This window comes from Phacochoerus africanus, chromosome 16, assembly GCF_016906955.1.
Source record: "Phacochoerus africanus isolate WHEZ1 chromosome 16, ROS_Pafr_v1, whole genome shotgun sequence".
Taxonomy (NCBI): Eukaryota; Metazoa; Chordata; class Mammalia; order Artiodactyla; family Suidae; genus Phacochoerus; species Phacochoerus africanus.
In genome coordinates, this window is record NC_062559.1 from 13,668,986 (window position 1) to 13,683,134 (window position 14,149).

Here is a 14,149-nt window from a genome sequence, read left to right on the forward strand (position 1 = left end):
GATCCCTGACCTCACTCAGTGGGTTAAGGATCTGGTGTTGCCATGAGCTGTGGCGTAGGTCGCAGACACAGCTTGGATCTGGCATTGCTGCGGCTGTGGCGTAGGCTGGCAGCAACAGCTCTGATTCGACCCTTAGCCTGGGAACCTCTGTATGCCGCAGGTAAAGCCCTAAAAAGACAAAAAATAAAATAAAGTAAGTAAAAAGCAAAAAAAAAACCCTAAAAACTCAATAAAACCACTATTGTCTGGATATAACATGAACTCTGAAAACTGTTAAAAATTCGTCAAAAAGAAAATTCTATAAAATAGGATCCTATAAAATATACATTGCCTGAAATAATTCTGTTGATCGTGTCAATAAACTAAAGTTATACATAGCTTCCACCATAATTAGTTGTCTATTTTTCATTTCAAGGCCTGAATTAGTTTCAATACATACATAAGAAACAAAAGTAAAGATGCTTACTGAAACAATTTTCACTCAAAAAAATCTAAACTTTCAAAACTTCTTATATAAATATTTGCTTATTCCTTTAACACAATTTAAACATTTTATTTGTTAGTAAAAGGATCAAATTCCATCCTTAAACAGGCCATTTAAAAATATTGCTGGCAATTAAAACATTTTCTCAAGCAAACTGTAAAAGCAACCCAAAGTAACACACAAGCAAAGTAAAAAAAAATGAGAACAGAATTCCACAAATTCTAAAACTGCTACCCCTAAGTGTTATAAAATTAAAATCAGTCAACAAAGATTTCACAAATTTGTTTCAATAATAAGAGAAAATAACATCCTACCTTTGTTAGAAAATGGTAAATGTTGCAACTGAGAAAATAAGAAATCCTGGCTGGTTCTCAAGTATCTCATAGTAGGACCAGATGTATCAGAGCATGCACATAACTGATATATCACCTAAAGAATTATAATAAGATAAGAATCTTTTGAAATCATCTTTTCGTATTACACAGTTTAAGACAAAAGGTGAACTGAAATCTACTAAATGCAAACTGAGACCCTTCAGCAACTCAAGCAAAAGAGAAAAACATACGCACATATAAAAGAGAAGTTAGAGTTACAAGCAGTTCTTGGCGCACTAACTCAAACTATATTGGAATACCCTGGAGAATGCTGATAATGACTAATCTTAAAATAACCCTAAATATATTAATATATATACATGTACTTAATTAACGAATTTTAGTATTTTAACTATTACTGGTAGCAAATTACTCTGAAGTAACTTCAAAAAACCAAGTTATATATTTATCAGTTGATGAAAATGTTGGGATTAGAACATCTCTTGCAGGAATCTAACCCTATGTATTCCCAAAGAGCAATGGTTCACCTATCTAGTATTCACTGTGACTTTTTTCTTGGCCATGCTCACAGCATGTGGATATTCCCTGGCCAGGGACTGAACCAGTACCACAGTAGCGACCCAAGCCACAGCACTGACTACACCAGATCCCCAGCCTACTGAGTCATCAAGGAATTCTCTGCTGTGGCTTTATAAAACTAATAACAATGACTGGTTCTAAATTAAATCTGTGTCTAGAAACATAATCTTAGGAAAAAACACAAAACGGAGTTCCACTTGTGGCTCAGCGGTAACAAACCTGACTAGTACCCATGAGGTTGCAGGTTGGATCCCTGGTCCTTTCATGGCATGCCCAAGGTAATTTAGCTAGTTAAGGGGCAGAGATAGGAAGAAGAGGTCTTCTGACCCAAATCTACAATTCTCTGCATCAAAAAGAAATAACTTGAAACACAGCATCCTTGGAAAGTTTCTACATTACCTCGTTGAAATGCATCCAATTTCTCTTATTTTTAAGTGATCAACATAGATCTAACATACAAGATCTTAGGATTGTCCTTTCTGGATTTTATCCGTGAATGAAGATTGGTCAAACAACCAAATGAACTCATTTCAACTCAGTCCTGAGTATGAAATTATTTCAACTGTTATACTTCCATATTTGTGATGGATTCAAGCACTGACTTAAGCTGCTTCTCTTAAGGGCTACCAAGAGCAGCCTTCCATCTACCTGGTAACAGAGCTCGGCGAGTTGAGGCGATTCTCTCACCGCCACCGGGCCTGTCCTCCCTTCGGTTCCTTTCTCCAAGATGTTCAGGATGGCATGAAGGCATGTCCGAGGGCAACCTAACACTCCTGCATGAAACCAAAAGGAAACACAGCTTCTCTTTTAAAATTTCAGCATTAAAAGCCTTAAAGTACCTTTATAAAAGTTAAGTTCTGTCCAAATATACTCTACTGTAAACATCCTTTCAAACATTGAAAAAAAAAATTGATACAGAAAACTTGTTGCATACTAATTTTCTAAGGCTTAGTTTGCCCAGACTTGATCTAAGTCCTTGAGATTGACCCATCACACTACCTTTCCTATAATACTTCTTTCTTTCACCGAACAAGTCCATTAGCCCAGAATTCAGTTACATAAATATGAAAGGAAACAAATGCCTACGTGTCTTATGCCTGTACCTGGGTCTTGCAGGTTTGTGGTACTAACAGGTTTCTTTAATTCAAAGCCCAATAGGTAGAGAGCAAGATTGGGTGGATTGCGTTCCAAAGAGGTGATGAGAAGATTCAAGATGTGGGTTCTTGTTTCGTGACGGATTCCAGCTAATTTCTTTTCCAGTTCTGATCCTTAATGTGGAAATCAAAAAACAATATTACAAAACAAACAAAAAAAAAGTTAACATAAGTTAGAAACTAAAGAACATGCTTTCTTTAGTTTCCGTTTACTTGCTTAGTTCATTACATTAAGTTCAGATTTAAAAGGTTTCCCAAAAGCCTTATATACATTTATGCTAGCAAATTCTCTCATTTCTCTTACATGGCCACTAGACATTCAACAGTTTTCACAAAGTAAAAAATACAGGTCAAGGTCAACCTAAGACATACCTTCTTCTAGACGTACAAATTCTTCCATATCTTCACTATCCAAACACTCTACAAATCCAGCCATCAGCCTCTGACTTATACTCTGAAGTTCAAATAAAGATTTTAAAATGACAAATTATAAAAAGGTTCTAAATATTAGAGAAACTAGGATAATATGATATATATTTATAAACATTTGATTATAAAGAAAAAAGGCAAATGTGTTCCATGGAAAATATTTAAGTTTTAGTTACATTTTTAGTTAATAAACAACTCAGTTTCTTAAACTGCCATTTAGCTCGCTGTAGTAATAAACAAAAACTTTTAAAGTTTATTGGTTTCAAACTTACTTCACTAGTCTTCTTTCCAAATAAATTAGTTTTTTGTTTGTTTTTTTACTTTTAAATAACATTAAGGAGTTCCCATTATGGCTCAGAGGAAACCAATCTGACTAGCATCCACGAGGACCCAGGTTCAATCCCTGGCCTCACTCAGTGGGTTACCGTGAGCTGTGGTGTATGTAGGTAGCAGACTTAGCTCAGATCTGGTGTTGCTGTGGCTGTGGTATAGACCAGTGGCTACAGCTCCAATTTGACCCCTAGCCTGGGAACCTCCATTTGCTGTGATTAGGACCCTAAAAAGACCAAACAAGAAAAAAGAAAAGAAAATAACATTAAATTGCTATTTCATAACCTCTTTATTACATATTCAGTGCTTTCTGATCTTAACTAAAATATATAAATTAATATTCTCATCTTCTCTCTTTAGAAACATACTTCTTAACACCAGATTTGTATTTATGGGCTGGAAGATTAGCTACTACTCAATTGCCTTTTAGAAATCTAGTAGGATGCTAAAATTAGTAAGACTACTTCCTACTCAAATGAATGCCAGTGAACTGAACTTTTCATTCAATGTCCTCTAATTAATTATGTGGCTTCATGAACCTCATCCAAAGATCAGATCAGACATCTATATTTTACTATAAATAATGGTTCTCAACCTGGGTGGTACTTAGAAATATTTCTAAGGGTACCAGAAAGGCCCTTCAAAATACATAGGGGCATTTTGAGTTGTTACAACTATAGATTACTGGAGTTCCCACTGTGGTGCAAAGGGATTGGCATGGTCTTGGGAGTGCTGAGACACTGGCCCAGCACAGTGGTCATGAAAAAGCAAAGAAGCCACAGCTTTGGTCATGACCGAGGCTCAGATCTGATTCCTGGCCTGGGAACTCCATATACCTCAGGATGGCCCCCCAAAAAAAAGAAAGAAAAAAGATTACTACTGACAGATAGTGGCAGGAGACCAGGGATGGTAAGAGTCTTGAAATATGAGGAACAGTTAACACAAAACGAAGATCTGTCCCACCCAAAATGCCAGAAGAGCCCCTGTTTCAAAACATTGTGAAGGAATACAAAACAAAAGTCTTCAACTAGCTAGAGCAGTGATTTCCAACATAAAATACAAGGGCCCAAATGTCTACAAAGAGAAAGAAAAATAGCAGATTCCCCAATTATAGCTATATTCAGTGAGTAGAAAGAGAACTATTACAACTTGGATCAAAAGAAGAAACATCGAAAAGCTCTCTAGGTGTATAAAATGAAGTGGCACAAATGTGGCTCACCAAAAAGCCATAGAAACAGACAATTCATAACAAGGAAATCAGAACTGCAGAGGCTCACTGAGCACAGAGGCAACTGAGGAAGAGTGAAACGAAGGATGAGGAAACCAAACAGAAGTTGCACTCACAAACCTAATAATCACTTCAATTGCTTGGAGTAGCAACAGTCTCATTAGGCCACAGAGCCACACACTATAATATACAGTGTAATCACAATACTGCAGGATGTGTACTACTACTGAGAATGGTATTACCATCAAACATGAATCACAGCCCAGGACATGTGTAGGCTTTCATTCATCACATATAAATATACTTACTCTCAGAGAAGCTTTCCACAAACAAGAATAACATGTACTCAGGATGCACCAAAAAATAACTATAACAATAAAATCTGTTACCTGGTCATGTGTGAAATCTCCAACCAATTTTATCTGAATATTGGAATTGCAAGAGATACAGCAGAGGATCTTGGCACTCTCAAAAGCCAATTCTGGATTAGTATTGCCATGATATAGGTATCTTTAAAACAAGGAAACATTAGATGTGATGAGATGTGATAAAATTTTTGCTTCTTGCTATTTTTAATAAAGAATATTTAGAACCACGGCTTCTCCTACCCATACAGCACTTTCGGGTAAATTAGACAAAGGTCTCCCCTTCTAACTAGATGTAATCTGTTATAGGTTGAATCCCGTTTGCCTAAAATTCATATGTTAACAGATAAACCCAGAATGACCTTATTTGGAACAGGGTCTTTACAGATACAGTGAACCAAGTTAAGATGAGGTTGTCAGGGAGAGCCTTAATCCAATGATGGATGTCCCCATAAAAAGGGGAAATCTGGACTCGCCATGTAAAGCTGAAGGCAGAGGCTTCTATAGGTCATGAAACACCAAGCATTGCCAGCAAACCACCAGAAGCTTGGATATAAACAATGAAAAGTTTGTTCCCCAGCCCTATCCTCCAAACATCCAAATTCCTTAGAGGAGACAAATAAGATTATGCCACTTTATACTTAGAAATTTTTAGGTCATAGAATAAATGAGAAAGAAGAAAAAGAAATTATAAGGTTCAGAGCAATTAAAGTTGGAGAAGCTAAAGAAGACCATAACAGGGAGTTCCCGTCGTGGTGCAGTGGTTAACGAATCCGACTAGGAAACATGAGGTTGCGGGTTCGATCCCTGGCCTTGCTCCGTGGGTTAAGGATCCAGCATTGCTATGAGCTGTGGTGTAGGTTGCAGACGCGCCTTGGATCCCACGTTGCTGTGGTTCTGGTGTAGGCCAGCGGCTACAGCTCTGATTGGACCCCTAGCCTGGGAACCTCCATATGCCCCAGAAGCAGCCCTAGAATTGGCAAAAAGACAAAAAAAAAAAAAAAAAGACCATAACAAAATGAGACAAAAAAAAATTTTTTTAAGTGGTGCATTAGGGGTCTGACCAGATAGAATGTCATCTGATTCATTTCATCATTTCTCTATCTACAAACAGAATAGAACTGACCTGGCAATGTTCACCACGTTATCAGCCTTCTTAGTTCTAGGATTGATTCCCTGCAAGAGCTGCTCTAAAGGAGAGACTATTAGAGCCAGCTGACTTTCTCTCAGAAGATCCATGAAGAGGTTTTCCTTTTGCAGGGTTAGATTAAGAAGTGCAAGGCAATGCTGCACTGCTTTCTCAAGATGTTTCTTCCCTGTAGACCAAAATCGAAGTTAGAAAGTTCTCCATGAATCTTAGAAACTCACAGTCAGTTCTAAGGAAAACAAGATAAAGGACAAGTTCCAGATTCAAAAAGCCCTCAAATTTTCAAACCTTTAGCAGGAACCTCATGAAACTGCTCATCCAGGCAAGTCATAGTAATTTATGTGACACAGATTACTCTAATGCAATGGCTCCTTGGTAATCTATCCTATATCTTTTCCCTGATTAATTAGAGCAACGACCCTGAGAGGGGAGAGATTTTGGCCCCCAAGGACATCTGGCAATGTCTGGAAAGAGCCTTTGGTTGTCACCATGAGGGATGTACTACCGGCATCTACCTGGTGGGGAGAGGCCTACAATTCACAGGACAGCCTCCACATCAAGGAATCTTTCTGCCGAAAATAATCTTCAGTGGTGCTGAGGCTAAGAAACTGATTTAGAATGATACAGACTCATTGTGGAAAATTCAGAAAGTAAAGCAGCAGAAAATATAAACAAGGGTCACCTATAATCTCACCATTCAAATTTAAAATACATGGGCTCTACAGCCAAATTGCCTAAGTTCAATTCACAGCACTAACCCTGGAAAGAGATGTGAAACCTCTATATGTATCAATTTCCTCATTCATTAAATGGAAATAATTTCTATCACATAGGGGCTCTGTACAGATTAAATGTTAACATACACGATGTGCTTTTAAAAGTGACACATGCACAGTACATACTCCATAAATGAAAATAATTAGTAGTAACAGTAAATGAAATTTATTGAACACCATGGACCACACACTTCAGTAAGTGCTTTTATAAATACTATGGAGAAAACAGGAGAAAAAAAAAAAAAGTACTTTAGATTTAAAGCTAGGCATGTTGAAGATGTTAAAGTGGTAAGAGATAATTCTAATTACCTACCAAAGACCCTGCACTAAGAGTTATAATGAGAGTCTCTGTACTTTAGTCTGCTTTCACTTTCAATGTACTTTCATCGAAGGACCCACTAAAACAACAATGCCGATACAGGGAGAGAATGGCACAGGGAGGAACTTCAGAGGTCATCTACCTCAAGCCTTCCGTTTGCAAAAGACAAAAATATCAAAAGTGTTTTCAGGATACGAAGACATCCAGCACATACCAGGGAAAGGAGCATAGGTGTCAAGCTGCTTTACACCTTCCTCCAATAAACTAAGAGCAAGCTCCAACATTGGGGACTCGTTCAGAAGATGATACATCAGACTAAATCCTGGTGGCTTATAGGCTATGATTTCTTCTCCTAAATGGAATTAAACATAATCCAAGGATGGTGTATTAGTATTTTTGTCGCAATCTTGATTTCTATGAAATGATGAGAATTATAAGGCAAGTTTCAATTTAGAGACAGCAACACAAACTATATACAGTGGTAATTCCCTAAAGGGCTGGCACTCAGCGATTAGTTCCCATCATATGTGTTAACTCATTAAAGAATCTGTAAGGTAATATTCTTACTCTTCCATTCAGTGAAATTTTACTTTATTTTCTCTTGCTCAGAACAATCAAAACGACTAAATGTAACAAAAAATATAAAATTACCATTTCATTTATAACCAGAAGTAATTTATATCATACACAATTTATAAATTAGAGATTTATAAATAGCTGACATTGCGTTTAAGAGTGACAGAATTATCAATTACCTTGTAGTTCCACAAACTGATCTACAAAATCTTCAAGTTGAGGTTCATAATCTCTGAGCAATTTATAAAACACCTCCAAAACAACCTCAGCAACTTCCCACTAAAGAAAGACACAAATATTTCAGTAACAGTAACAATCCAAGGTGATAATCTTGCTAGGTTTTTTATTCCTCCCACTTTTCTCCAGAAAAATGAGTGAAATCCCTTTTCTACTTTACACTAAACAATAAAGAAATCTCAACTAATTCCTCTTTGTTTTGCTAAAGGACAATGGATTGGCTAATTTTTCAAGGGTAGACATTTGTAAAAGCATTAGTCTAAAGGAAACATTTCTATAGCAGGTATCTGGGCTTTGTTAGCAAATCTAACCCACTCAGTATCTAGCCATAGTCAATTTATAATTAAACAACATCAGATTTGAACACTTCTCCAGAGTGTCAAACAATTCACAGTTGCTCTAAGAATCTCATCTAATCAATCCTGTTCTTCAGGGGAAGCAGGTGCATCATTCAGTCCGAGCAGTGAGTGATTTCCCTGAGACCAACAAAGCTTGGCAGCAGAGGTGCTGGAGGTTCAGCCCTGTGCTGCTAATTCCCAGGCCAGTGTTCCATCTCATGGTCCTGGCCGAAGTTAGGAATCACTAATAGGTTTCCCCCAAATGACTTCACTCCCACATCTTTGCTTAAAATGTTTTTAAAAGCTATGTAACAACAAGGAAAAATATGCCAAAGGAAAAATATATACAACTGTAGATACAGTAAAATTAAATTCTGTTTAAAAGATTCATCACACAGAATTTTATTAAGGCTAAGTTTGGTAACTGTAGATGGTGGTTTTTTAAATTATTAGTTTAATCATATTTCTACTGCACATAATTTTATCAAGGCTAATTCTGAGAATTGGGACTATAACAGTCATTTTTTTTAATTGTTTTTGAAAAATTATCTACTTTTATTTTCCAAGTTTTTCGAGATCATTTAAATAAAAAATGCTTAGCACACACATACCTAATAATGGATTTTAGGGTTAATAAATATACACACTCCTTTTAACACTCTCTGTTTATAGTTACTTATCCCAATCCAAAGCACTGTTTTTGTGAGAAGTTAGTGTTCTAAGATATAATGATATAAGTTAAATTCGAAGAGGACATTCAAGTGAAATAAGTTTACAAAATTGAGGGAAAATTTCTTAGGGTAACATGCTGAGAAATCAGTGATTGTTAAGAAGAGCAGCAGTGCTAGAAATATAGAAATGCATGGGTGAAAACACCTGGAAAGTGGCTGACTAAAGCTCTAAACCCTTAGGTCATAACGACATTTTAAAGAAAAGGCCAATAATGTATTTAAAAGAAAATGCCCAAAGTCTCAAATATTAGGATGAAGAGAACGTAATTATCAGCATCCACGATCGACGTGAAATGACTTTTATTAATGAGGCATGGCTGCTATTGGTGTTCTCATTCAATAAGGAAATATATGTGAATAACTCTAAGCTTCAATAAAATGTGTACCTCTCTCAGTGTTTATTTTTACCACAGAAGAAGCAAAAGTTATAAAGCAACTCACAAAAGTTAAACCTCAGTTATTTGGGACTGAGAAGCAAACTATGTCCAACGACATGGCAATGAAAACTAAACTATGCCAGATATAAGTAATGATTATGCAGTCATTAAAAAAAAATTGTTTTCAAAGAATCTTTAATAGCATGAAAAAATTCTGATAATATTATGTTTACTGGCCAAAAGGGATATAGCTAATGCAGCCAATTATCTCAATTTAAGTAGATATGTATAGGAAAAAGAAGAGAAGGAGTTATCCCTCCTTTGGCAAGAGGATTATGAGTGATATAATTCCTTCATATATTTTTCTATATTTTCCAAATTTCCCAAATTAGCATGAACTACATTATTTCACAATCGTTAATACAATAACAAATAAACCCAACAGGTTCAAAAACAGCAAACTATCAAAATAAAGCAGAATTGTCCCTACAAGGTACATCTAAGGGTATTCTGTGAACCAAGAAACAGTATTACGGACTGAAGTGAATTATGTCAGAACGTGGAAGGGTCTCTTACATAGCTTAGTGGTTATGAGCCTATATCTGGAATCAGAGTCCTAGGTTCAAATCCTGGTCCTGGACCATAGGCAAGTTCCTTAACTTTGCTAAGCCTCCATCTGTAAAATGGGAATGTTAATAGTACCTGCCTCACAGTAATGGTAGAATTACATTAGATGACATACACAATAAGCTCAGTTGTGAGTGTACTGCAACCAGAGCAAATCTGCGCATAAACGCCAGCGCTCCCTCAGCCTCCACCCATGGCAAACGTACCTAAAGAATCACAATAAGCCTTCCCACTAAGCCAAGACTCTACAACCCAGAAGTGCTACTTATCAACAGACACTGGTATGTAAGTTTAAACTTATTTCAATCTCTAACCTAAATGATCCCAATAAAAGAATATTGTGTTTCCAACTGCCAAATGTGGAACATTTTTGGTTCAATTTTGGTCAAAATGTGTTCAATCTAAATGACTATGAATTCATATCAATTCAATTACTGAACCCTAAAAAGTCAGCACTTGGGTTTTAATGCCTGAGTTTATTTTCTGATACACATAAACCAATCAGACCATGGATATGTCAATATAGGACTATAAATTTTACTAACTTGCAAAAGCTGAAAATGAATTTATAGCATTGTGTATCTCTAATAAAAGAAAAAGCAGCAATAAATGAGTAAGGAAACAAAAGCTGTTCTCTGAACCTAACCTTTTCAGCTGCTCTCCGGTAAGCTCTTGTGCGGAATCGGAGAAACACGGAATCTCTAAGAAACTGCAAATAAGGGTCAAAGCCGGGGGGCCGAAGTCCAGCACCCAAATTAGAAGGAAAGGAGCTCTCTACCAGGGTGCTAATTAGATGGCAAAAAGCACGAGTCAATGGGTATTCTTCACACCGAGATTCTATTTCATTTAGTTCCACCTACCAAGGAAAAAAAAAAGGAAATTCAGTAACATAACACTCAGCTACAAAAGTGCAAAGCATTTTTCAAACACTGACTCGTTAATACTAGTATAACGTCATATCCAAAGACCCCCACTGATACTACCATTTTTCACACAAAAGTTAGAAATAGAACTCTTAAATTTTTCTTCAAAAAAGAGGGAAGAAAAGAAACTTACACAAGTAAATTCCCACTTCAGGGTTGATCCAAATACCCTAATTAAACTGAGTTCAAACCAAACTTTCAGTTTGGATGGCTGCCATCTTACCTACTTTTCCAACTATGAAAACTAAAGTATTTTGATTCCTTTCATTTCAAAACAGAAAACCCTCAAATGAAAATACATTAAATTTGAAAGTTACAGAGACTTAGTAAGGTAAGAATATTTTGTCTTAATCTTTAATCATGTGACTGTATGAATATAACACAGAAACTAAAAGGAAAACTTTACCTCAATACCAATAGCTTGCCTCTGGCTTGGCACCCTTACGGTCTGCAGTATCTTAAAATAATAAGAATTAGACGTTAACACCACGACTCATTCATCAATGAAATGCAGCAGCTTTGCAATAATGTAACAGTCATAGACATCACCCATCACATCCATATATCTTACAGTGTCAATGAGAAATGACAACTGAGGGAGTTCCCCTTGTGGTTCAGCGGAAATGAATCTGACTGGTATCCATGAGGATGCAGGTTCGATCCCTGGCCTCGCTCAGTGGGTTAAGGATCTGGCATTGCCAAGAGCTGTGGTGTAGGTTGCAGCAGATGTGGCTCGGATCTGGCACTGCTGTGGCTGTAGGCCTACAACTCTGATTTGACCCCTGGCCTGGGAACCTCCATATGCTGCAGGTGCAGCCCTAAAAAGAAAGACACACACACACACACAAGAAATGACCACTGAAAAATTTCTGATGAACTTTCATTAGCAATTGTGTCCAGGTTCAGTGAGAACTTCCAATTATCTGTGCTTTAGAAAACTGGTAATTATTAGGTGCACACAAGATGTGTTTTCATCATATTTCTTTTTTTTTCTAAATTAAAGTATAGTTGATTTATAATGATGTGCCACCATCTGCTGTGTTTTCAGCATATCTCCTCTCAGATATTCTAGGAATGAACTCTAAAAGGATTTACAGAGCAAAATCTCACCAGTGTTCATGATACTGGTCTTTTTACAACCAGCCTGACTGCTGGCATCAGAAAGCCAAGAAATAAACTTGTTAAGCATAAGTGTCTTAAGTGGGCAGAAGTCTTGGGTCAAGAAGTTCTCTCCTGGAGTTCCCATTGTGGCTCAGTGGTTAACGAATCCGACTAGGAACCATGAGGTTGCAGGTTCGATCCTTGGCCTCGTTCAGTGGGTTAAGGATCTGGCATTGCCTTGAGCTGTGGTGTAGGTTGCAGATGCGGCTTGGATCGTGAGTGGCTATGGCTGTGGTGTAGGCCGGCCCTGCAGCTCCAAATGGACCCTTAGCCTGGGAACCTCCATATGCCACAAGTGCAGCCCTAGAAAAGACAAAAAGACAAAAAAAAAAAAGAGTTCTGTCCTGATCTTGCCAGAGGTGTAGCCTGTGGTATAATTAATGACACTTAATGTCTTGGTATTTGATCTCTTGCAAGTGAGAATACATTATTAGGTGCAATTTTTTTAAATGTCTTACTATAGGATAGAAATGTCTAAACCCAATAATACTTTATCTTAGCTTTAAAAAAAAAAAAGTACTAGTAAAGTACCAATAGACTAAACTAAAAGTGACCCAGCCTCCCAGCACACGCCAACTTTATAAGGTATCATTAACATCTTCAGGACGCATATGTTAGAAAATAACTAGAATACTGCCTCAAAACAGTAGCTTCTATTAATGTGTTAGAATCACCTTTACATTATTATTCTAAGCCAAAATATATATTCCACCTAACCTTTTCCTAGAAGTATCTAGGAAATATTATTTCTAAGCCAAAATACATATTCCACTTTCCTATGGAACACATTCTTATTGCCCTTTTTTATTTCACCACATAGAGAAACTTCCAACAGGGGTTACATGCAAAGACAGAAGAGTTGATAGAGACACCTCTTCACTCATCTGCTATGAGACAGGAAGGGCACAAAAGGAGGCAGCAAAAAAGAAAAACAGACATTTCCCACATTCAATGAGTACAGATGACATTTTTTTTTTTTTACTAGGGCTGCACCTGTGGCATAGAGAAGTTCCTGGGCTAGGGGCTGAATCAAAGCTGCAGCTGCCGGCCTACACCACAGCCACAGCAATGCCAGATCTGAGCTGCATCTGCTGTGCTGCAGCTTGCGGCAACACTGCATCCTTAACCCACTGAATGAGGCCAGGGATCAAATCCACATCCTCATGGATACCAGCTGGATTCTTAACCCACTGAACAACAACAAGAACTGAGTACAGACAGCTTCTGAAAGCTTTGAATCAGCCTGGTCTCAGAGTTCCCTCATGGTTTAGCAGACTAAGGACCAGGCATTATCATTGCTGTGGCTCTGGTTATAATCGCGGCACAAATTAGACCCATGGCCCAGGAACTTCCACATGCCCGTGGGCGTGGACAAAAAAGTAGTAATCAGCCTAGTCTCAAAGACAGAGTTGAGGAATTCTGTCCATTTATTAATCTTTGAGACCCTGAAAAACTAAGTCTTAAGAGAACCAATCTCCAGTAATCCAGTGAAGCTGTCAACTGATCCAAGAGAAAAACCCGAGCTCCTTAGTTTCTGATGTTATACTTAGTACCAAAATCTTAACTTGCTATTTGGGAAGTTCATGGTATACTCTGAGTTTCAAATTGGATGCACCTGCTTGTGCAGTACTATAAAGTCTCAGTTCCCAAACTGTAAGGATGTAAATAAGAGCTCATGATACTACCTGAGTGTATTCCAACGACTGCCAGAGGGAAGCAGCAATTTCAGGAGATTTTCCAAATGCTGCAAGTGTCTTCAGTAGTTCGGCCTTTAGAACAGGAGGAATACTGCACTGCAGGAGTCCCAGAATCACCACGACAGGGGTCCACTGAGGATGTTCACAGAGTGCCAAGCGAGCATTTTCACTCTGGGAATTGATACCAGAAGAACAAGAGAGACCTTCCATTTTTAAAAGCTAAGAAAATGACCAGTAATCATCTAAATTGCTAACACTTATACTGAGTATTCACAGGCTTAATACCTACTACCACAAAGATAAGCCTACGCCAAATGCTGGAACTCTACCAGTAGA

The 14,149-nt window shown here is 37.5% G+C and overlaps 1 protein-coding gene across 2 annotated transcripts in view; it reads right to left on the bottom strand.

The window, feature by feature from the left end:
* The window catches only part of NUP205 (nucleoporin 205), a 103,063-nt gene that overhangs the window by 53,821 nt on the left and 35,093 nt on the right, over positions 1-14,149 (bottom strand). For both annotated transcript variants that reach the window (XR_007132594.1, XM_047763169.1), the window contains exons 13-23: positions 13,802-13,984; positions 11,362-11,412; positions 10,679-10,888; positions 7,902-8,001; positions 7,361-7,498; positions 6,031-6,220; positions 4,929-5,049; positions 2,925-3,006; positions 2,502-2,666; positions 2,047-2,171; positions 799-913 (exon numbers count right to left, since the gene is read on the bottom strand). Coding sequence is in view for 1 of the 2 variants with exons in the window: in XM_047763169.1 (XP_047619125.1) it covers positions 799-913; positions 2,047-2,171; positions 2,502-2,666; positions 2,925-3,006; positions 4,929-5,049; positions 6,031-6,220; positions 7,361-7,498; positions 7,902-8,001; positions 10,679-10,888; positions 11,362-11,412; positions 13,802-13,984 (1,480 nt within the window). In the remaining variant the exon portion in view is untranslated. The remainder of the gene's footprint in view (positions 1-798; positions 914-2,046; positions 2,172-2,501; positions 2,667-2,924; positions 3,007-4,928; positions 5,050-6,030; positions 6,221-7,360; positions 7,499-7,901; positions 8,002-10,678; positions 10,889-11,361; positions 11,413-13,801; positions 13,985-14,149) is intronic.